Raw genomic sequence first — 25,859 nt, 5'->3', positions numbered from 1 at the left:
CTTATTTTATCTGCTCAATCCAATGGTGGAGGGAGTTTTTATGATCTCTACAGAAGAATCTGAAGCCTGGATAGTCCCATGATATGCCAGCGTCATAAAATGATAAATCTGAGCCTGGCAAATGACCGTGAGTAGTGAAACAGCACCCTTTGTTCTCTGTGGCTGGACCCCAACATTTTTATCGGGGCTGTAACCTTGGAATCTCCTTAACTGGGTGGACTATGACCTACCTTAGCCGTCTCAGCTTCTGTTGGCAGTCGCTTGGGGGTTCCTTTTTGGTCAAGCACCTTCTGAAAATTTTTGTTTTTAATGGGTTGAGATTCCACAGCTTCCGCTTCAATCTGCAGTTTAATGCCTTCGGCCCGGGCGGAGTGATCGACAGCCCGGGGATTCAAGCCACAGTGGAGAGCTAGGAGAGAGGGAAACGTTTAACTCCAAACAAGGTCCAACAAAGAAGGTGCCCATGATGTTATTTTATCTGACCTAAGCAGAAAGAAACAAGGCAGCAGCAAGTCTGGAGGCAGCAAGTTTGTGGTAACTATGGGGAAACCTCTGGGGAGAAGGGAGTGTGGATGGCAGGCGCCCTAAGCTCTCAAGTCAGAATAGACTTCAGTACAAACCCAGAAGCAGTCACTTCCAACTTCTCTGACCTTGCGCAAGTTACTAACTCCCCCACCACAGATGAGAATACCAAAGCAGGCAACTTTGTTACTGCAACCCACACACCCAACCAGTTGAACCCCGGCCCTTGAGCTCTCGTCTCTGCCTCCATCTGCCTCGCACTCACTGCCCGGCTATTTGCGGAGCACTTACGAGGTGACATATCCTGGAAACATGGATTTATATAGGACAGATGTGCCCTTCAAAGATGTTATGGCCCAATAGGAGAGTCAGGAAAAGGTGATTTTGAACGAGTTATGTTTGCTATATGAAAGAGAAGGAAAGTCCAATGTGGAGTCCAACAGTGGCCTCTGACTCTTCCTGTCTTACGCTCTCCACATCCTCCAACATGGATACCTCCGCAAAGTCTACAGCCCGTTTTCTGAGCATATTTATTCGTTCAACAAATTACTTACTGGGCCCCTCCACTGTACCCAGTATCCTCAAAGAAATAGCAGTGAGTGTTATGGGAACCACATGTTTCGCCCCCAGATAAACTCCATGAACCACCAGGGGGTGTGGGGCTGGCTATGTACAGGCACACATACACAGCGTGTGTGTGTGTGTGTGTGTGTGTGTGTGTGTAGTAAATTATCTCACCTCCCAGGGACCCTACCCCTTAAAATTTGGTGAATTTGAACCCTTTGGCCTCAGAGGACTCAGGGCCAGAACCTTCCCTCCATCCCCCTCAGGACTCTACCTCACTGATGACCTTTCACCCAATACCTTCAGCACCACCCCTTTCTCAGCTGCTCCCCTATTAGACAACTGCCGTGGCTCTACAATTCTTCCTTACTCTGCAGCCCATTCAGGTCAGGGTTTCCTCCTACCTGGTTTCCCAGAGAGCACGTGACACCCGAGAGACGAGGGTGGGCTTCCCAGAAGCGAGGCAGGGGTCCCCTCCCCACTCTCCACGCTCTCCTTAACAGAAACCATCCACTCCCACACTCCAGCACGGTCCCCCTGCCAGTGATGCCCAAACGCTAACCGCGGCCCAGGAAGACCCATCAGAAGCTTCCAACGTGAGTGAAACCTGGAGCTCAAGATCCCAATTCCAGGGTGTCCCTGAGACCTCAAATTCAACATGTTTGAAACAGATCCTTGGTCTTTCTATACCACTCCCTCCCCAAATGCCTTTTCCAATCTTCTCCAGTTACAGAGAAACCAGAGCTACCCTTGGCAGGGCTCTCTCCACGACTCGCCACAGCCCTTCCATCTCACGCCAGGCCCGGTGAGCTCTACGCCCACAGCTCTGCTCCAGTCCGCCCACGCGGCTCCCTCCGCGCTGCCACCACCCTGGTCCGAGCCACCCACGTCTCATCTGCACGGCTGACTCGCCCAACGGCTCTTCCTCGCTTGTGCCCCAGAACCCCACTTTTAAAAAACGTATGGGTCGGACTGTGAGACCCTTGGGCTTAGAACTTTCGAATGGCTTCGTTTTACACCTACATCGTTCAAAAGCCTGCAGCACGGCCAACAAGGCCCTGCAATCACTGGCCCCCTCCTGCCTTGCCAACTTCATCAGGCACAGAGCCCTCATTCACTCTACTCTGGCCGCACACTTCCTTTTCACACTTCCTACTTCTTGAGCACATCAAGTTCTTTCACACTTCCCGGATTTTGTACGTCATGCTTCTTTGCCTAAAATGTTCTCCCTGTGCCTCACCTCACTCCTACTCATCTGCCAGGCTTTGGCTTAAAGCAGGCTTCTTCAGAGAGGCCTTTCCTCCGTCCTCTTCCTCATCCCCCTGCCCCCAACCCATGTTGGATCCTTGTGCCTGGACCGTAAGTATTCAAATACTGAGTGATCTTAAACTGCTTGTACAAAGGTCTATGTGCATGTGGTCTCATTTATATCCCTTAACATGAAAATTATCTGTGACTTTCTCTTCTAGCTTCTAGCTTCCTAGAGCCGCGAACCGGCCTATTTCATGGTGCACAGGAGACCTTCAACATGTACTAGCTCATGCCTCCCCACCTTACACTTTGTGCTGGATCTCAAATGATCTTCACAAAAACGCAGTGAGATGAACTACATTCATTTCGCAGACAAGCGAAAGGAGACTCAAGATGCATAGTCACGAAAAGTGATGCAGGGATCTCCTGAAGATCACAAAGGTCTAGCATGGATGATTTATATGGATGATTTCAAGTTTTGGGTGAACAAAACCAAATTTAACAGTATGGAAAATTATTAGCTTTCAGAATAGGAAGTCCAGTAACGGTAAAAGGTCAGAGTTTATGGATTTTCCAGCTCAACAGGATTATCAAGGATTCGGATTTCTTTTTCATCTCCCCATCCTGCTATCCAGAACATCACCTGTGTATGTCCTAAGCCTGGGTCCTCTCATGGCACCTAGAGTTACAAGCTTCTAGTTCTCATCTAGCAATAGTGACAGTTTAGTTCACACTGTTCTTCCCCTAATCCTCCTCCAAACTTTCATTTCTTTCTTATCAGCCCAAAGTGAATCACACACCCCTCGATGAACTAAAACCCTGGCAGTGGAGAGGGTTACCCTTAACCCAGCCAGCCCTTTGGCTCAAGTTCCCTTCGTCAAACCATGCTGCTGTGATTCAAGAAGGCAGGGGCAGAATGGATGTTGGAGACCCCAATCACAATGCCCAGTTGAGGCAGGGGAGAAAGAGAATTTAGTGGCCAAAATCTGTAAGAGCAGGAGGCTAACCGCTGTTACTATCAAATCAGCTTCTCCATCTCCAAAGAATGGTCTATTTGTAACAAATATTCAGTATGTTAAAATCATGAGTATAAAAACAAGTTTGCTTGTGAAGGGAGATGAAGGATTAACATAGAATAGATTTGGACATTAGAGAAAGAACAATTTATAGCTTTGATCTTTCTCTGCAGCAATGATACCTGGATGCTTCCTGCCTTGAAATTCACAGCCTCCAAATACCACTGACTTGCTGGTGGTTTCCAGGACCTTCTGTTTGCCTTCTGCACTAAATCAGACTCTCCTATATCCTTCACCTTTGCTCGGGCTGGTCCATCCTCCTAGAAAGAGGTTCTACTACACCCTAGTCTTATTTGCTCCTTTGGGAGGCTGAGTTCACATACCCCATGTGTCAGCTCAGACCTTGAAAGCCTTCTAGGGAGTTTTTGGTTACCAGATCAAGAACCATTGGGCTAGGCTCCTTCCACATGGAGGAGGTCTCCCTCACTGATCTGTCCACCTCTCCTACCACCACTACAAGTTCCTCAAGGCAGGTCCCTCCCCTTAGTCACCTCCATGACCTCCACTCCGCAGTCTAGAACCCAGCACATAACAGGTCTTTACGTTAACACTGGTTCTTACTGAATGAGCCAGCAATCCCTTCCCTTTTTAGAACCATGTCTTCAATCAAAAGGAAACGTCTCTCTGCTGGTAAACACCCAGCATTTACAATGTAAGGTAACGATAAACATGAAGCAGAAGATGAGGTTTTGACTTGCGGCACACGTAGCTGCCTTCCTCACACAAATATTTTAATCCTCCATAGCGGTTCCCTCCTCGCCTACAAACCCAGTAGTTGATTTAGGTTTTGTGCTTGAGTTTATTTATTTAAAACCATTTCTGACAGGCTTTGCTTGGTTTTCCCTGAAATTTCACGTCCCGAATATTTACACATGAGGTAACTTTCAAATGGCCTCTTTACAAGCTGTGACCTCCATTTCTTTGTTCATCAGGTAAAAGGTGTTTCATCTGAGTTCTCTTTTCTGTCCTCATCATGCCCTTTCTTGTTTTCATTGAAGTTATTTACTCAATTTAATGGACTCGGCAGCTCACAGGTCAGCTCTGAGACCCTCTTCATGCTTCTCTGGTCTTCCTGACCCCGCTGTGCCTTCCTAATTTCTAGTTACGGAACGGGCACTGTAAGCTCTCAGTGAGTGGTCTTTCCCTCATGGGCTGCTCTCATTTTCCTCATGTTAAAGTTGCTGATATTAAGTTCTTCAAAAACCAAGAATGATAAACCAAAGTAGATCTCATAAACATTTCTTTTAAAAAGTTAGTAATAATAAAAATAAATTTAAAAAATAAAAAATTAAGTCCCTATTATTATTATTTTTTTTTTTACTGCAATTGCACAGGCTTTCGCATTGTTGTTGAGATGCCACAACAAAGCTACCAGCTCTGTTTCATGTAGACAAGCCCATTTTGATATTACCCCTCTTACCCACCTTACTGCTTCAAATGCAGAGGTGATACCCAGAGCAGCTATAGATCATAAGGCTATAAACATGAAAGCCAAGAGGCTAATAGCCACATGGGCTCTACCATCACTGAGCTACTCAAACTGGGTTCTTAACTACATACATCTGGACCTGATGCTACACGAGAAATGTAATCTTTTACCTAAGATGCCACTGAGTCGGGTCCTCTGTGACTTAAGATGAACCATTCCAAACTCACACACGATTCCACTTAAACAACATATAATTACTTAGCTCTTCCTTAAGGATAAAAAAGAAAACTGAAAGCCTAGCAAAATATTCTGCTATGGGTTTCATCACTCCCATTAGGACTTGGAAAGCTGAATAAGTATAGTAATAACCTTAGCAAGGAAGTTGTACATTACAAATACATGTTCTCAAGAAAAATACTCTCACAGGTAGAATCAATCCAGATGATATGATAAAGCTCTGACGGCAAAACTTACTCATTGGGGGAGACCCTGGTGCCCAGAAAAGTGCCTACATCAATGATAATAACTTCTGCATGAATTAACAAGAATGTGTCCATTATCACTAATGTTTTAACCTGAATATATAACAAGTATACTAGAAATGTAGGTCTCAAATAAGAGCTTGGGTTAAGCTAATGGACGGGGCACAAGGTCTCTTTGGGCAAAGAAACCTGTTCAGCAGTCATCTGCTAAGGCAGGCAAACTATGGTCTACAGGCCAGATCCAGCCTATTGCCTATTTATGTACGGCAGAAACAGTTTTACGTTTTTAAGTGGTTGGGGGGAAAATCTAAAAGGGATATTTGTGATCTATGAATATTACATGAAATTCACATATCAAGGTTCCTAAGTTTTACTGGAATACAGCCACGATTATGTTTTCTATGGCTACCACTGTGCGACAGTGGCACAATGGCAGAAGTGAGTAGTTGTGACATACCATATGGACTGCAAAAACTAAATATTTATGAGCTATCCCTTTATACAGAAAAAAAAAAAAAAGTTTGCTGAGCCCCATTCTAGGGTAGAATATATCCATATCCTGGAGGATACTGGGTTCTGAGAACTGTAGCCCCCTCCACCATAACAGGGTAGAACTCCTGCATCTTTGAGGAACTCACCTTCTACTTACTCTGCACTCTCCCCCATTTCCAGGCAATTTAAGTAAGCTCAATTATATTTGATTTTATCATTTGGGTCAGACTAGGAGGAGACCAAATAGGATTTCTAGACCTCTCCTTGGTCAGCTAAATGTGGTATTCCATATATTTATATAATATATACATATTATATAAACATGTTATATAATATACATTACCTACACATATTATATATATACACATACCAGTTTAATGTGGTATTCCATATATATGTATGTGTATATATATATATATATACACACATACACACGAGCTAAATGTGGTATTCCATTATATAAAGACACACACACACACACACATACTCTGAAGCTTAACACTTCTAAATACAGGGTTGGAGTCCTTTCCTACTATCAAAAAGAATAGGAGTAAAATACAAATTTCTGCTCACTCAGAGGCCTTAAAAAATCACATGTCCATTCTCAACAATTTTGTAACTGACCAGGAATAGACAGTTCCCCATCTGTTACGAAGAGGGGGCTGGAGAGAAAGGCACTCTTCTGATGAGAGAAAGGAGCAGATATCATGAGACATGATGGGCCGAAACCCCCAAATACTCTTACTGTCCTCGGAAGTCTGCCCAGTGGGAGCCCCAGTAGCTACTGTGTGGCCACCAGAGCTGGGGTCAGATGACTGTCCATCCCAGCCAGATGTGCAGACCACATGCAGCTGGGTCAGGACATTGCCTCCTCTGAGCCCCATGAGGCACCCTCATCCTGGCTCACTCATCTGGAGAGGCTGTCACCTTTGCAAAAGAGTTTGCTATCAGGGACCCTCGCTCCGCCAAAACTAAGAGTGACAGTTACAGCAAACATTCACGCTTCTTACGCATGATGTATGAACTAGACCATCTAAATGCAGCAGAAATTAAAACAATGCTTAACACAGGTCACCATCAGAATGGGGAAAGGTTTTGGACAAGCTCTAAGGCGCAAACGTTAACTCCTCTCTTCCAGGAGGAGAAAAGTACCTCAGATAGGATCAGAGGTTCTGTGAAGCTTTAGACAGAGGTCTCAGGTATCAGAGAGAAGGAGGTCATCTACACAGGTGACTCAAACATTTTTAACCAGGATACTGTAAGAAACGTATTTCAAACTGTGAACCTATGCCCAAACACATCTGTGTAAATAAAGGAACTGAGCCAAGTTTCATAAAACTTTATTTTTCTTTACTGTATGTGACCTACTCTGATTTTTCCTTAGGTCTTTACATTTTTAAACCAAGTAGCGCCTCAGATGCTTCTAAAAGAATAGATACACTTCTCACCATTTGTCCTGCTAAGAAAAAAATGAAAACCCTGGACATTATATAACACAAACACAGAGAGCTCTGAAAGGTAGGAGAAGGCAGTCCTTTGGGTGACTCTAGAACTCAAGACAAGACATGATGTGCATTCCGTGGGTTTTATTTTCATCTACATTCCAAACTTAGAACTGAAGAAGTCTACCACCTAGAAACCTCAAAGGGCACAAACAAATGAAAGACAAAAGCCGCTGTCTCTATCCCTATCTACAACAGGGATAGTCTAACAAGACAAACCTTTAGACAGTAATTGTTCTACTCCAACATCACAGAAAAAAAAAAAAAAAGTAACCCAATCACCCCCACCAACAAACACTGAGTGAGAGCCTAGACTGCCACCCTCCCCAGGCTGTACGAAAGTACTCCAAAACCCCCAAGAGGGTGGGGTCATAGAAAGTCACATAAGGAGCTCAGACTTTCATATCTGTCAATGATTATCAAGGCCACCTCCTCACCTGTGGTGTCCATCAAGCTGATGTGAGAAGGCTCGATGTCCACCCAGCAGTAAGGTGGCCCCTCCTTTCTGGGACGGTGTCAGAGGAAGCCTGGTGCAGAGTCAGGACTTTTCACCACCACCCAGTGATAATGAGACCACAACTCCCACGTAACATCAGGCCAGAGTGGTCTCCAAGCCAGCTAAACAAAGTTTAAATATGATTAAGTCTCACAAAATGAAAATGTCCAAGTTTTGATTAGGGGGAAAAAAAAAGCAAACTTATAACCCAGAACCAGGAAGATCTCATACTTAATGAGAAAAAAAAAAAAATCAGCAGATGGCAACACCAAGATGACAGAAATCTCAGAACTATGGACAAAGATTTGAAAGCAGCCATGAGAAAAGTCTTTAATGAGCAATTATATCTGCCACAAAGGAGAAGATAGAAAGTTTTTGCCAAGAAACAAAGTTGCAAAGAAATAGAAGTCCAAAAGAAGCATCAAATGCAAATGCTATAACTAAAATATGTGATAACCAAAATTAAAAGGTCAACACATGAGTTCAATAGCCCACTGGAAAAGAAAGATTTCATTGCAAAAAGCAGAAGGAGCTTTCTCGTAAGTAGAAATGGAAATGTTCTAGATCTTGCTTTGGTTACATAATGTAAGTATCAAACTCAGAACACTTAAGCTTATTTAATATACAATAGCAAGCACGTATCTTAAGAATGAAACAAACAGAATACAGACATTAGAGATACTTTATTTTTTTTAAGTTTTTATTTAAATTCCAGTTATTATACAGTCTAATATTCGTCTCAGGTGAACAATTTACACACTCAGTACTTCCATACCTCATCTCTGCTCATCACAAGTGCACGCCTTACTCCCCTCTCCCTCCCTTCTGGTCACCGTCCCTTTATTCTCTAGAGTTAAGAGTCTGCTACTTGGTTTGGCCCTTTTCTTTCCTTTGCTCGTTTGTTTTGTTTCTCAAATTCCACCTATGAGTGAAATCCTATGGTATTTGTCTTTCTCTGTCTGATATATTTTGCTTAACATTAAACTCTCTAGCTCCATTCATATCACTGCAAATGGCAATTTGCATTCATTCTTTTTGGTGGCAGGGTAATAATATCCTAGTGTGTGTGTGTGTGTGTGTGTGTGTGTGTGTGTGTGTGTCTTTATCCATTCATTAGCTGATGGACATTTTGGTTGTTTCCCTAATTCTGTTATTGTAGATAATATTGCTATAAACATTGGGGTGCATGTATTCCTTTGAATTAGCATTTTTGTATTTTTTTAGAGATTTTTTTTAGTTAACATAATGTAGTACTTGTTTCAGGGGTACAGGACTGTGATGCATCAGTCTTTTTGAATAGAGTTGAGAAAGGATTTTTGAATCCTGTTTTCATTCCTATTGCTCTCCCGCACCCAACACAGCTACCCATTGAGTCAAGTCCAAGTTCTACTTTCTTGCCATATGTTGATAAAGTGAGATAACCTACAGAATACCTGACGTCAGCCCAGCGTTCAATGACCACCAATCTCCATTTTTACCTTACTGCCCTCCTCCGTCACAACAGAGGAATATTTAGCATTGGAAATATTTATCATTAACATCTTTAACAATTGTTGAGTCAACAAAACAGTAGTGCTGTATCTTTAAAGGGCAAACACGGTAGAGGCTTTAAAAGGGACAATCCTGAATGAAAAGGGCAACCTGAAGTGAAATTTTGGGGTTTGGGGGTGGGCGGGGAGGATGGCTCAGAAGGTAGAGAACAGCTTCACCGAGGTTGGTGAGTTGAGGAATGTGCAGCTTGTAACACTTTCTGCTGGTGAGCAGATGGCAAGCCCTGTGAAATAACACTAATGGAAAGAAGTGACTAATCTCTGAGGAAGTCTACATATTAGTGTGGGATTTCAGGAAGGGAGGAAGAATCAATGGTACAAGTTAACGGAGTCAGAGGACTTTTCGTCTCCTAACAGTAAGGTGTTAGAAATCAGAAAGGAGGCTTTCACAGTCTGGTTAGTATGCCCATCGCTGCCAGTAACCGTCTAACCATGATGCCTTAACAGGTGGAACGTGTGCTGTGGGAGCATCATAACCTCTAACCCCCCATGTCTGCAGGAGCATGTGCATATAGCTGTCCCCATCTGCAATCCCTGTGGCCCAGGGAAGTGTATGAGATGGGCTGCCACAGTGCCTGCCAGGGCCCAGGCAGCCTGCTCTCCCAGCCAGGGCTCTGGGAATAGCTCCAGGGAAAGCCAAAACCCCGAAACCGAAGTTGCCTCCATTCCCATCTGGGAGGCCAGGTGTCCTCACACTTCTGCCTTCTTTGTCCCAGTGGTCAGCGCAGGGGCCCACAGCCCCAGCAGACAGTCGTCACCCAACAAAGCCAGAGGCCAAGCCTTATTTGTCCCCTGTGCACCTGGAGTCACGGGCCTGGCGTGTCAGGATTTATTGCCCCCGTAAGTGCTGCACTCTGGACCAAAAGGCCTACCACTCCTGCCCACCATCCTCAGCAGTCCTCCCGGGACCCGGCCAGGAGATCTGTGGGCCCAAGCATGCAAAGAGCCCTCTCTCGTGTTCTCCCTCCCTGTGCCTGTCCTGTCAGGCCCTGGCCTAGAATGCTCAGGAACCACAGCCTGACCATGACGGGGGCCGCAGCAGAGAAAGGGAGCAGAAAGGAGGGAAAGAAATGGTAAGCAACTTGGTCAAGGCCACCATGAAAATGGAAAAAGGAGAAATGAAAACAAGGCCTCTTTTATCACAAACAACATTGTCCCCACCACACATGATACTCTGGGGAATAAGAGCTATTTTTAACTCCCTCTACATCTTGATTACTGCTTAGTTGGTAAAACCATGGACTTTGGAGTTGCATAAATCTGGCTTTACCACTGTCTAGCTGTGTGGCCTTGAGCAAATTAAGTTTAGGTGAAGGTTATCTAACCTATAAAATTGGAATACTCCTAACTTTTTTATAATGGTTTAGAACAATTAAATGAAATGTATTTAAAGTGCTCAAGGCTTGGCATATTGAGTGATGTACAACAAATGTTAACTGTAGCTTTATTACTTCCTTTGCTCTTATTAGTATCTTAATCATCTTGATGTTGTCAGGAACAACTATCTTTACCCTTAAAAAAAAAAAAAAAAAAAAAGATGTGACTGGGAAGACAAAAGTTAAGAAAAAGACTTGAGAAGAAAGAGAAACTTAAAATTCTCTTGAAAGTGTAATCCTGGTACTAAAGAAAAATGAATATGTCAGGCAAAAATAAGTATGTGTCCAATCATAGAAACAGCAAAAGGCTTGATAGGTGCCAGTCTGACTTGAAGAATGGGAGTGCTCCCCTTCCCCAAGGGGCTGGAGTGAGGCACAGGCAATCTTGTTTGCTCGCACTTTCTATTCAGAGTAACTTGCAGGAATGCTCAAGTTTAACCATTCCCATTACTATTTTATCTTCATAAATGTATGTGTGTCCGTATGTGTGTGTATGCACAGATGTGCATAAGTCAAGGGCCATGGTCGCTAAAAGGAGACCCATACAGAGTTAATGGACAGATCTTAATTTGTGGATTGAGAATCTGCACCTTCAAACTTGTGACCTGAAGACGAGAAGTAGCTCAGAAAGATCTATAGAGCCATGAATACATACATAACTTGCTAAATAAAAAATGCTCCTTTGAAATTTCTCAGGTTTACTAAGAAAATGGATAAAATGCCACCCAAGTCGGCATCACAAATTGTAGCTCAAAACTCCTTAGTCAATCTGGGAAGCCACACTGTCCAATAAGGGAACCTGATAGTAGCCTGCGGATATTTTAATCACAATTAGATACAATTTTTAACATAGTTCCTCAGTTACACCAGCCGCATTTCAATAGCCACTCACGGCTGTGACCACCATAGTGGACAGTGCAGATTACTGAACATTTCCATCACAAAGTTCCAGTGGGTAGTACAAATTGACAAATGAGTATCTTTCTGCCCAATGTTATAATCAATTTGTTCTGTTCCGTAAATGTTTCTTGGAGAAAAACAAACAAACAAAAAAACCAGCAACTGAGATTGAGGCAAATAATTTGACTTTTCTCTATTTTTAAATTGTTCTTAATCATTTAAATAACCATATGTACATTTTAGGGATAAGAGGAAAAAAAGATAAAATTCCGCATCAGGAGTTTCCTAAAATTTTTGCTCTTAGAATGAACAGCACTTTCAGCCTGTTGCTCTTTTACGGAAGTAGATCAGAGGGATAAAAGTGACTTCTTACTTAGTTATTTTAGACAACAGTCAGATCTTTATTAACCAAACTGATCGCTTCTGGGTTGCAGATCAGTGCTATTTTTGTCGTTAAATGATTTTAGAGACCCCAGATTATCATGGAAGGGTATAGAGATAAACTGGAATCAGAGAAATCTGTTATGGCAAAGCTCATAGTCTCAAAGTTTCTGGAAGAATAGCTCCCAAAGGTCTATCCAGAGAGGACAAATAGAGGACGAACATTTTATTGGTCCTCAGTAAAATGGAAAAGAAAACAACATAAAACCAGATAGCCTCAGGAGTTTTCCACTGGCCAAAATTTTCAGGATAAAGCCTTGTCTCTTGATATTGTCTTCCCTGCATTTGTGTGTATGTGTGTGAAATGCTTAACTTTTATGAAATTGGATAAGAGGTATGTGTTTCTGCACACATGAGCTTTAAAGTTAGCAAAAATTACATAAACGGTGAGTCTCCATTTAAAAAAAAAGAAAATACTAGTCTATAAAAGTTAAAGGCTAATGACAAAAAATAAGCAGGCCAAAAGTTACGTGCAGATGGCATGAGAGCAAGGCGGGTTGGGAATAAGACCTGCGGAGAAAGTAATGAGAGGTTTCAAAAATTGAGAAAAGGATTACTTCCAAGGAAAAAACAACAAAACAACAACAACAAAAAACCAGGCAAGATGGCATAGAACTTGGTATTTCAGGTAAGTTTTGAAGAGGCCAGGTTTGCATCCATAGATCAGGGAAGGTAGCCAAGGAGAGGGACCAATTTAAATGAAAGTACAGATTAGGCAAGATTAGAGCATTTATAAGGAAAAGCAAATCATTTGAAAAGAAAACATGGAGATAAGACAGAAGATAATCAGGGAGCAGATTAGGAGAGTATGAGTTTTTGGTATTAGGATCAGAAGTCTGGAATTGTTCACCGAACAATTGGAAAATGAAGAAATGCTTTGAGCAGAGGGAAACAGCCAATGTTGTATTTCAGTAATAAGGATGAATAAATATGTGACAATATTCATCTGTTGAGATGAGCTGCATCTTAAAGGATGCTCACAAGTCTCATTAAAACTGTCTCCCCATTCCGACACATACTTAATATTCCTTAATCCTAACTCCCAAAGCATTTATCTGCACTACACAAGGCAGTACGTGGCCATTTCAAGTCACTACTGCAAAAATTAGGCATCCAATAAATCAAGTGGTTGTTAATGATCAACTTCGATACCTGTGTCCTTTTAAATACCGGGCCCATAATAGGGGCTTTGTGATGATTGCTGGTACAAGCCAACATATCCCACAGCCCTTATGTTCCCACCCATGAGTCCTACAGTTGAACACTGGTGGGCAGGCGTGCATCATGTGGACATTTTAATCACATATATAAACATTGCCCTAAGAGACAACTAAAGAAACTACAACACAAGTAAATGGTAGAAAGCATGGCTGTGTATTTGAGAAAGGATTTATATTCCTACTTAGCCTTGCAAATCAGATGATGCTTCTAAAATATTTTACCAGGTTCCACATTGGTCTAGATCTTCTTGGCTGGTACACAAAAAAACAAAAACAATTCTACAGAATACACTCTGAAAGATTAGCAATTCATTTTATGATGGTGTAAATTATTTCTGAAGATGCTTCTAGTCAGTTCTCAATATGATAGACATTAAAACACTGTAAACACCAACTGTTACAATCTAAACCTCGCCTTTCAGATTAAAGAGAAGGGGAAAAAATCAGGTATACAGAGCTCAGATCAGAGAAAAATCTATCAAACCAACCACTTACCTCCTTGGCCTCTGCCATTGGAAGCCATTAGGAAGCCATTAGAAAGATGGCATCCCACTTCATGTTTTCAAATTTCAGCCAAAATCTTCAAGCTCTGCCTTATCTTACATCTTCCACCCACTCACTCCTCCCATAAGGCTATAAACATGCTCAAGTCTCACTCTACCTAATAATCCTCCCCAACTCTGTTGTTTACTTATAACAAACTACTCCCTTCTTTGTCCCTTCCCCGAAGTAAGACCATTAAAAGTACGTTGTTAGGCAGACCTAGATGAGCACTATTCTAAGCACATTACATGTTAGGGTAGATCAACTTATTGTTTGATAAATATTCACCCTCCCCCACCTTCCTTTAGAGCAGAGAGTGTATCCCTATCTAATGACTTTGGCCTGGGCCATACCAGTTACATTGGCCAACAGCTAGAAGTGGATAGATGTGAGCAGTGGAATTAAACATGCTTACAGGGAAGCCTGGGTGGTGCAGTCAGTTAGGCATCTGACTTTTGGTTTCAGCTTAGATCCTGATCTCACGGTTGTGAGCTTGAGTCCCTAGCTAAAGTCCTCTCTGAGCACAGAGTCTGCTTAAGACTCTCTTCCATTCTCTCTCTCTCTACCACAGTGCTCTCTAAAATAAATCTTTTTTTTTTTTTTAAGATTTTATTTATTTATTTGACAGACAGAGATCACAAGTAGGCAGAGAGGCAGGCAGAGAGAGAGGAGGAAGCACGCAGAGAGCCCGATGCGGGGCTCGATCCCAGGACCTGAGCCGAAGGCAGAGGCTTTAACCCACTGAGCCACCCAGGCACTGCTCTAAAATAAATCTTTAAAAAATCATGCATACAAAGTTTGCTTTGGCCTCTTACACACTTGTGATAACCAGAAAAAGAACATGCCCCAGAGACTACTGCCCCTTCAACCTGAACCCCAGAGTGAGAGACACAGAGCAGAACTGACCCCAACCTAAAGTAAGGAACCAAGTCTGGCCTCTCTCAGGAGAGAGGTGGAGAGAACTGGAGAGGGTGGCAGGGACCAGACCCACAGGGGCCTACAATTCCCAACAGGATTTTGCTCTTTATCCTAGGATCAGTGGGGGATCTTTAGGACACAGCTTCTAGAAGTCTTCTCCATTCCATCCAGATGCTGTTTGGGGTCCCTCTAGATCCTTCAGAGCCAAAGCATACTATTACAGACACATGCACTACAATACAGTTATTGTTCGAGTTTCCCACATCACTATTCTGACCGCTCCTCCCACAAGGGTTACTCTATTTCGTGCTAAAGTCACAACAGTCACTCTGGTAATGTCAATGAAAATTCAGAGGAACAGATGTTTGAATTGATGGGTAAGTCTTACCCCTTCAAGCCCAGGACCTAAACATTTCAGAGATAGGAAAAGAGAAAGACATCCAAAGGCAGAGAAGCAATCCACAAGAGCTATGCCAATTCCAGAGCAGATCCCAAATTCTCGCTTTGCAGGCAGCAGAACCAAATCAGGGAGCAGCTGCTGAGAGAGGAGGTGGTTCTGCCAGCTGATACTGAAATAAACCAGAGAATAACGGGCATTTCATCAGCCATAAGCCCTTTACTCCCATGTGCAAGGCTGACTCCTTGTGCAAGTCTCATCTCCGTGAAGACAGTCCTAACCACGCAATCTAAGCAGCTTCCCAGGCGAACATCACCCCATCATTTTGTTTTGATTCTCCACATGGCACGTGGTCCTGACACTGAATGGCATTATGTGTTTCCTGTCCATGTCCAGCAGAAGTTTTAAATGGTAAGAGGAGGTGTCTGGCCTGTGTCACTCATTGATCTAACCCTAGCACGGTGCCCGACACATGCACAGCACTCAGTGAAGAGCCATTAAATGAATGGACTAAAGAGAATGACGTGCCTTCTTTTCTACACATGCTTTTCTCTAGTATGTGTTTTCCTCTGCAAGGCTGCCTCAGATGTTCCCACTTAATTGGGACCTTTGAAGTCCTATAAATACATACAAAGTTTGATGGACGTGTGTGTCTGCATTTTTATGGGTAAAGGAACCCTAGTTAACAAAGAATCAAATGATCCATAGGGCATCATACGGACTGAATTAGGGCCCCCCAATTCATATGCATCTTAACCCCAATGTGACTACATTTGGAGAGGACATTTAAGGAGGTAATTAAGGTTAAATAGGCCAGAAGAGTGGATCCTAATCCAATAGTAGCATCCTTATAAAAAGAGGAAGAGATAGCAGGGATGTATATGCACAAAAGTTAAAAGAAAAAGAACAAAGCAAAGGAAAGGAAAAGAAAGGAAAAAGAAAAGAAAAAGGCAATTTGCCAGCCGAGGTGACAGGTCTCAAGAGAAAGCACACCTGCCAACACCTTGATCTTGGGCATCCAGCCTCCAGAAATGGGGGAAACTCTCTACTGTTTAAGTTCCCCAGTCTGTGATATTTTGGAGAGGGGTCTTAAGGAACTCCTACAGTATTCCCATAAAGGTTAAGAATCACGACTAAGAAACTACCATTTATTTGAGCACCTATGTAGGCTGTATTCCTTATACACATCAATATACAACAATCCTGCTGGAATACTATTGTTCCCATTCGAAAGACCTAAACCCAGTCAATACTATGTCTGCACATCAGACTCTCCTGGAGAACTTGCAGGGTCACTCATACCCAGCAAACTGGGAGAGAACCCAATTGTCCTCAAGAAGCCCAGGCATCAGGTACTTCTAATGACTGGCCAGAATTAAGACCCACTGGGTGAGGGACCCTAACCCCAAACCTTGGAAGCCTGATGACCAGCCTCCCCACGTGCGGCAACTACCACTGCTTCTGACTCTCAGTGCAATCCTGCTCATGGCATGCTCTGTGAATCTGGGTTATTTGGTCCCAGTCCACCTTCATTCACCCTGTTTCCAACACAGCCTGACATTTGCTCGGGAATAAGGCCCCCTCTCTTCCCAGTTTTTATAGTTCAGGAGGGATCTTACCCCAACCCCAGGGTTTAAATATGTGAACTGGTGCTAAGCCAATCAGCACATGCCATATCCCTGACCACAATGACCTCTATTGTCCAATCAGAGAGACTTCTGCAGAGGCATGGGAATTACCAAGAAGAGTCTTGGCTTCTGTCCTTCCAGATGTGCACAGGGAAGGCCCAGAGACAGAAACGTGATAGAAGTCCTGACCTCTCCAGAGGACACCCTCTGGGAGAACAGGGAAGCGCATGAGAGGACCCAAAAGAAGGAAATGTAGAAAGTCCATGTGAAATAACTAGAAATTTGGATTAAAATTTTACCCCAGGCCATATCTACAGCCAGGCTCTCAGTGAGGTGAGCTAACAGCCTCTTTTACTTACTGGGTTTTCCAATGCCTACAGCGTGGGTCATGTCCAACTATATCTAGTCTCTTGTGACTAGAAAGGCCTTCAGAGGTCACTAAGGTCCTGTTGCTTTCTAACCTTGTATGTTAGATAAGGAATTTGAATTTCATCCTGAGTTCAGCAGGTTGCCCATGAAGGGTTTTAAGCAAGTTGGCGTTAAGGTTTAAAAAAAAAAAAAAAAAATTATGCTGCTGCCATATGCCGTACCTTTGGGAGGCTCAAAACTGGAGTCAGAAAAACTCATTTGGAAGCTCATGGATTCACCAGGTGAGAAGAGGTAAAGACCTAAGTTAGGGCAAAGGTAGTGAGGATGAGAAACCTGCCATTGATTTTGATCAGGGGGTGACCAACATATTCTAGAAAGGGCCAAAGAGTAAATATTTAAAGCTTTGTGAACCACATCGTGGCAACTACCCCATTCTGCCACCATGGTACAAAAGCAGCAATAAATAAGTCCATTAATCATCATAACAGTGTTCCAATAAAACTTTAAGAAAACGGGTGATTATTTGCCAACTCGGACTTCGTAAAATGGATCAAACTTGGTAAGTAACTGGACGTCAGGGAGGAGGGAAGTGAGTCAAGGTTTCTTGGATCTTTATGTTCTCCGTGTTTGGTCCCAGAATCATAAATTCATTGAGTCACTGAATGTCAGAGGAGGATAGAAACTCATTAAAATTATATAGCCAACAGCCTCATTTTATTGGTGTTAATATTGAGGGCAAGTACCTCTGAGGTAGCCAACTAGTCAGCAGTGCAAGCAGGACCCGAATTCCTACTCTTGGTTTCAGCTGTAACTCTATTACACGATAGTTCTCTCTTCTATGGCTCTAAAGATTTCTCTTTTTCTTGAGACCACTCTGTTGCATGTAATTATTGTATATTTAATAAATAGTACTAGACATCTACTCTCTGTGGTCCTAGGACAGTCTGTCCCTCAGGAGCCTTCGTCTTATCTTTGTTATACATATTTCCCCCAAGCCATTTTTGTGCTTTTGATTTTTTTTAGATTTGACATTTTTTTAAGTGGTTGTAAAACATACATCATACTCCTTTGCTCTAAGGATTATTCACTTTCTAATCTGAACAATGTTTTATGTTAAAAGCACAGAGAACTTATTCAAGCCAAGAACTGAAGAACTGCTTATTCAGCCTCCTGACAAAAAAAAAGAATAAATCCCATACATGCATTATCAGAACATAACCACAGTCAACTCCAATTGAATACCCAAAAATCCTACTAAGAGGCAAGCAAAATGCGTTATGACTGCTCAGGAAAACTAAAAACCATACAAAGAGAAAAGAGCTGGAAAAAAATGTCAAATACTAGCAATTCCTGTCTTTTGAAGGTCTATGGATCATTTTTTTTTCTATTTACTTTCCAAAGAATATATTTAATAAGCATATAAATCACTATTATTTTAAAAGGTTAATTTAAAAGGTAGGGAAATGTTGCTATGTTGCTTTTATTTTTTTTTTTTTAAAGATTTCTTGAATTTCTAATAGTATCTTGCTCTAGGACTTTTAACAGAATATATTAAATTATGTAAAAATTTAAAAACCTTGAGGTTTACATCAAACTGTGCTTTCAGATCTAAATAAGTGATGCAGCTTTTGAACTGCATAAATGATTTTTCTCTTCATGCCTAGTGAATGATTCTTCCTTAAATATTTCCAGATACCATACCTGGTAATCTTCACTATTATCCAATTTTCCAGTACAGCTCCTTTTTTCCCCTCATCTCCTGACCAATCCAACATGGTTGGGCAACTGAGTATCATAAGTTCAAGTTTTTTCTGCACAATTATCTTTAGACAGTTTGCCCCACATTCTCATCAGAAGAGAATTCTTAGTGCTGTGGTCTCACTCTGCTTGTTTCCTTGATGGAACCTGGACTCTACTGTCCCTGAGAATGGGAGCCCAGATTCAAAATGGAGGACAAGTGGCCAAGTCCTATTGGTTCGATAGCTGGTTCTTCTAAAAAGGCTAGCGCATCATTATCAAGCCCTCAGTTCCATTCTCACTCCAATGATGAGGGACCAGTGGGTAGACACAGAAGGGAAGAGAGAAGAAAAAGCTAGTTGGGATGCAAAGAGGACGCTCAGGTGGCCCTTGGGGACAAGCTCTCCATTCTAAGTTCAAAAAGACCCTGTCAACAGAAAGCAGATGAGAGAGTCTCTAGAAGCCATCAGCAGAATGCATGCTTAAATGAACATCTGAAATGCCATAATCTGAATGCACAGGTATTTGCCAAGTTACTAAAAGCCCAGTCAGTCCTGTCCTCTCCTCTTGCCCTTTACAGGTGCCACCTCAATACTAACTCCTGATCCCAAATATAAGGCACGCATGCCGCAAGAAGTCCCATGAACAGGACCCCTCTCTTGAGGTTCCATTTATCTGGGTTTGCATGAGCACCTAGGTCACATCTGAGTGTATGCACACGCATTACAGCACTAGGGTGGGAGTTAGGGAACTTGGGCTTTTCTACATCTTATTACATGTTGTTCTGAAGTTCTAATGCTCTGAGCAAAATATCAATTCATTACACAGTTTTCTGAGCACATACCATGTACCATGATTTCTGTAGTGAGGGGAGATTTCTGGTTAAATTCTCTTCAGAAAGGATAATGCCTAGGGGCACCTGGGTGGCTCAGTTGGTTAAGTGTCTGCCTTTGGGGAAAAAAAAAAAAAAAGGGTCTGCCTTTGGCCCAGGATCAGGTCATGATCTCAGGATCCTAGGAGGGAGCATGATGTCAGGCTCCCTGCTCAGCAGGGAGTCTGCTTCTCCCTTGCCCTCTGCCCCTCGCCCCCACCTTGTGCACTCTCTCAAATAAGCAAAATCTTAAAAAAAAAATCATAATGCTTATAAAGTCTACACTTAGATTGCTAACTTTTTTAGAAAAAATTAACTACAGAAAGACACTGAACCTTATTTGGAAATTAAGAAATTAAGTGAATAAGGACACAGACTCTAGAATCAGACTTTGGAGTTTGAATATTGGGTCTTCTGAGTGATTAACTAGTCCAATAAAAAAAAAAAAAAAAAAAAAAAAAAGAACTAAACATTGAGAGAAGACAATCCCCTCCTTGGTCTTAAAAATCCAGCCAATATGTCTTATAATGAAGACCAGAATTGACAGGTCTATCCATTGAGAACTTTCAATAAAAACCTCAAGTATGAGCAGAGAACCTACTATGTAAAAACACCTGAATATCTAACGAGAACACAGATCAGAATGAATGGGTTGGGGGCAGGGAGGCAATGTGGAAAGAAACATGGAGAGCAAAGTAAATTTCCATTGAACAAATATGTTATTAGCATTAATATTCTCAATGACATATGGAAAGATATTATATCATTTTAAAGCTATAAAAATTTCAGGAAAAAAGATCTTAGAAAAACTAAAAATATTAGATGCTTGAAAGATAAAAATAAAAAAGTACAAACAAAAAGAACAGATGAGAAATAGGAAACAAACCAAGAACTAGTCCAATAACTTTATCCTCTTAAAGACAGCAGGTAGAGAAATAAAGAACAGAATTGGATAAAAGGAAATGAAATAATTCATAAGAAATTCCCTGAAATGAATGACAGGAATTTCCATTTTGAAAGACCACTAAATACACAATATTATAAGGAAACAGTAGGCTCACAACAACGTATAGTCTCGTGAAATTTCTCAACATTAGGGAAAACGATTAAATAACTTCAAGAAGAGAAATGTATTATTTCATACAAGTGATCAAGAATCCGTAAGGCTTCAGATTTCTCAAAACCAAGACTGGAAACGAGAAGCTATTAGAAGCCTCAAAATTGTAAGGGAAAACAGTTTAACTTTTTCAAATTGAATCAAGTTATCAATGGAGTACAAGGATAGAATATTTTCGCATATGCAAATTCTCAAAAGCATGCTTCCTATGTACCTGTTCTCAGGAGGTAACTGGAGGAGGTGTTCCATCAAACCAGGCGATAACAAGACAGGATGAAGACAAGCAGGAATCTAACACAGACATCAAAAAATGCATCTGAATGACGGAGGTGAAAGGCGGTCCAAACAACTCTGAATCAAGTAGAATAGAGACCTATTTGAATAGAGTCTCAAATAGAGACCTATTTGAAACGAGTCAGATTTTGGGGGGGAAATTGCTTCGGAAACTGACAGAATACCTGATGCGTGCACGTACTGGAAGGAGATTTAACAGAGAAACTTCTGGTTCAAATTAGTGGTGAGTTTATAGGACGCTAAGCCAACAGTAATAGCAATATTATAAAGCAATTTTTTAAAAGATAGTGATTTTTAAATTATGTTCATACAAAAAACCCGAAATTTTCAGTTTATAAAGTACTTGTCATATTCCCTGGCATATATGGTATGACTCAGTACATTTGGCCCTTATTATGATGATTTCAGCTCTCTATATATACACAACTTCCACTCTCAACTTTTTACTAAGTAGCCTCAGGAAATTTATTACCCACAGCCTATTACCTCGTATGCAAAATGGGAATAAATACAGTACATCATGCATTACACAGAATGTTTAGAACTAACAATCCTCAGTATACAGCAAACATTTACTAAATGGTAAAGGATATTTATCTGTTTATATATAAAATATTTGTGTACATTTTGTCACCTGAAAAATGAAACCTTAATTTAAAAATATTAACACTATGAGGTCAAAAATAAATACTGGCTAAATATAAGAACTGCAGTGTTTCTGAATGTAAAAATAAATGAGAAATAATTTTATTAAGAATAAAATTAGTTTTGGGCACCTGGGTGGCTCAGTGGGTTAGGCCGCTGCCTTCGGCTCGGGTCATGATCTCGGGGTCCTGGGATCGAGTCCCATGTCGGGCTCTCTGCTCCGCAGGGGGCCTGCTTCCCTTCCTCTCTCTCTGCCTGCTTCTCTGCCTACTTGTGATCTCTGTCTGTCAAATAAATAAATAAAATCTTTAAAAAAAAAAAAAAAAAAAAAAAAAAAAAAAAAAAAAAAGAATAAAATTAGTTTTATTAACACTAATAAAAGTGGCTGAAGACTGCACCTACCAATAAGAAAAAGCTCAAGGACACAGTATGGAATGACTAGATAGACCAGGAAGCCAAAATAAAACTAAAAAAAAGTAGGTAGAAAACCTTGTTAGACTATATTGAAAAATCAGAATAGAAGTCATGGCAATATTCAAATAAAAGTAGTTCACATGAATCATCAATAATCTGTAATAAAGGTAGAGGAACCTAGCTTAAGAAATATGTAACAGGTGTAAGTTCTACAACTAACCTGGATCCTGTTCTCATCTTGCACAGATCTCTCATGCCATCCAACAGACACACCTTTTCTTTCAAAAGGTCGGCTTTTTCTACGGCTCTGATCTTGACAATGACCATCAAGTCACAGTGACAGAATGAGAGGATACCCTTCTGAAACTCAGGTGTCTGTTGCTCTCACAAGAGCTTCTGTCATGGGCCTTATTAAATGCCATATCTATGGAGAATGAGATTTTGGTTACTGTGTAAGCATAATGAAAAAACAAAACAAAAACACCTTCATATTTTACCAACTAAACACCCATTGAGGTTTGCTGGAATGACAAATTACATCAGCTATCATGACTGACTTAATAGAAAGCCCAGAAGGAAATATGAACTTTCCCTGGGGTGGTCTCTGGGCTTTTTTAGTGGCAACAGAGTGGGCACTGAAGTCATCGAACTTGGGTTTGAATTCTTCCTCTACCATTTACCAGCTGGTGACCTTGAGGAAATTATTTAAGCTCACCGGGCCTCAACTGTTTCATGTAGGAAATGGACCGAATATTAAGAAACAACTCATTGGATTGTGAACAGGTAGGATATTCAAAACAAACAACCAGTATGGTGTGGACCACAAATCGTCAGCAGTCATTCGCTATCAAAAACCAATAGAGCCATACCAGGGAATGCCGGTTGAAAAGCAGCCCCGGTTGCTAATATCATGGAGTGCCTAATAAATGCAGCTATCGTGATCCCTAGTTTCTTCCCTTCTTTGTCTATCGTGACTATGAAGAATTTTCATACCCAGAAAAAGAATGTTTAAATGCCACTTTAATATAGCTCATTAGAAGATGCAGTTATGGCAAATCAACAAAATAACGGAAGAGGAAAAAAAGGGCTTTAACTTCTCACTACTTAAGGACTGGGTGCCTCCAGAGAACTCTAGGACCTCTGGCCTCACTCTGGCTGCTGTCATCTCTAATTTCAGAAAAATTCTTGATCCTCTGTAGAACACATCCCACTTGCAAACCCCTTCAAAGTAGGCACTGTGCCATCCCTTCAATCACAGAAGCAGTAATAGAAGCCATAAAAGACTCAAGACACCAAGTTCTAAATCTAAGTTTTGCCGCTAATACCTTCTGTGACCTTGGGTGAGGGAACGTTCACATCCTTATTTATGAAATGGGAACAACAGCATCTGTTCCAGCTGCCAGTGGATCAGCTGCGGTTCAGATGCGAAACTGTACTTTGGAAAGCACAGGATGCTGTGTAAAGCCAAGGCAGTACGATTTCAATGGTGATGGCCTTGGAGTGAGCCCCAGCAAACACGCGGGTGCCAAAAGCTACCAGCTATTGAGTTTCAATTAAGAAACTCTGGCCAGGCGAAGCAGGTCAGAGGGAAGCAGGAGTTTCATGGGGTTGTGCAAAGGTACTTAGCAAGCAATAGAAGCAACCATCAGCCAGAAAATCACTCTCCCTTACCATTAGAATCAGGGACAATGGCATCAGCACCCTGGAAACCTAAATCCTAAAGCATTAAATGCAGGAAGGGGGTAGGAGATAGAAGGAAATAGGGGGCATGTCCTCATCTTGCAAAATTGTGAAACTGGCCAAGTTTATTTTCAGTACTTTTACGTTTCCTGACATTATGGGTACTATTTTCCTGAAAGCCCAAACCTAGGCTGTAGGATCAGTGTACCCTCAGGGCACCTCCTAGCTGGCCTGTGCACCCAAGCCCTGTTCCACAGGCAAGCACCTGCCAAGGCCTAACCTTTCCAGAAGATGACTCCTGTTCTGAAAATGATACCCTCCTCCGACATTTGTGAATTCCAAGTCCTCTTCCATACCTGTCTGACCTGGAGTTATTACAAAATAAATGATTTCACAAAAAGATGGCAATGACCCATAGGTTCTTTTTTTTTTTGTTTTTATTTTTTTAAAAGATTTTATTTATTTATTTGACAGAACGAGATCACAAGTAGGCAGAGAGGCAGGCCGAGAGAGAGGAGGAAGCAGGCTCCATGCTGAGCAGAGAGCCTGATGCGGGGCTTGATCCCAGGACCCTGAGATCATGACCTGAGCCAAAGGCAGAGGCTTAACCCACTGAGCCACCCAGGCACCCCTGACCTATAGGTTCTTAAAGGTCACTCTTTAATAACCTCATTTTTAAAGAGAATTCTAAGGATGATAATGTCTTAATCCAGTATTCCCTAAAATTTTCTAACTAGAAAAATGGACAGACATCTTCTGTTTTTATCAAATTCCAACTCTACCACTGACCAGCTGAGTGACCATGGGCAAGTTGCTTAACCTCTCTCTGTGCCTCTTTCACTATTTGCAAATAGAGAGGATACTGGTACCTACCACATAGGACTGATGTGAAGGGGAATGAGTTAATATAGGATAAACAGTTAGGACAGTGCCTAGCACATAGAATAAGCATTAGTATTTCTTGATCGTTCAATATTTTAGTTATAATGCTCATGTGCACCAGGCACCACCCATCCCTTCCAGAAAAAAGTACCTTCCCCCGGAGGTAATACATCTAAACTCTTGATGCCCCCTGCTCTCCTAGTTTTCCCTTTTTTGTAACTGCAAATTCTCTCTCTCCACGGGGTCAGTTCAAACACATTATCTACAAACTCTCAAATATTTCTAGCTTCAACAACAACAACAACAAAAGAGTGCCTGGGTGGCTCAGCTGGTTGGGCAATTGCCTTTGGCTCAGGTCATGATCCTAGAGTCCCAGGATGGAGTCCCACGATCGAGTCCCACATCGGGTTCCCTGCTTGATGGGGAGTCTTCTTCTCGCTCTGACCCTCCCCATCTCGTGCTCTCCTTCTCATTCTCTCTCTCAAATAAATAAATAAAACCTTAAAAAAAGAAAGAAAGAAAGACCTTCCTTTGAATTTGTTTCCCATCTAGGTCAGGGCCTCCATCTTCCTCCTTATAGGTCTTCTCACCATGTTTAAAATTCCTTTAATCTCAATCGCTGTCTTGATAGGACTCATCAATGATTTGTGTCAAGAGTAGCGTCCTCATCACCTGTTTAATCCTTGTATTATTATAATGTGGATCCGCTTCTCCATTTCATTAGAATAGCTTTCACTACTGCCAAACCCCGGGACACTTCCCAGGGCACACCTCGCTCACGTGATGCTGGCGCTCCACTCTGACATGGTTTCCTGCCACCACTGGCTGCTTCTCCTGTCTCCTGCAGCTTCTCATCCTACCCCCTCCACACTGTAATTGCCCGGCAGACACGCTCTTCTCATACAGGAAGCTCTCCATCTCTCGCCCACCTGTCCTCTTGCTGTAGAATGTGCACTAGAGGATGGAAGAAGACACCACATGAACCCGTGGGGGAAAGGCATGGGCGGTGAGAGAAGAAGAAAGGTGGGCGGGGGAGGATTCCAGATGCAGGGCGAGCCAGCAC

The 25,859-nt window shown here is 42.0% G+C and overlaps 1 protein-coding gene across 1 annotated transcript in view; it reads right to left on the bottom strand.

Annotated features, from left to right (window-relative positions):
• The window catches only part of SAMD12 (sterile alpha motif domain containing 12), a 316,947-nt gene that overhangs the window by 279,551 nt on the left and 11,537 nt on the right, over window positions 1–25,859 (bottom strand). Inside the window, exon 2 of the mRNA XM_059168832.1 lies at window positions 231–409. Within this exon, the coding sequence (XP_059024815.1) occupies window positions 231–409 (179 nt within the window). The remainder of the gene's footprint in view (window positions 1–230; window positions 410–25,859) is intronic.

This window comes from Mustela lutreola, chromosome 3 (genome assembly GCF_030435805.1).
Source record: "Mustela lutreola isolate mMusLut2 chromosome 3, mMusLut2.pri, whole genome shotgun sequence".
Lineage (NCBI taxonomy): Eukaryota > Metazoa > Chordata > Mammalia > Carnivora > Mustelidae > Mustela > Mustela lutreola.
Note: the sequence above shows the minus strand (reverse complement) of the source record. Positions and strands in the feature narration are given on the sequence as shown.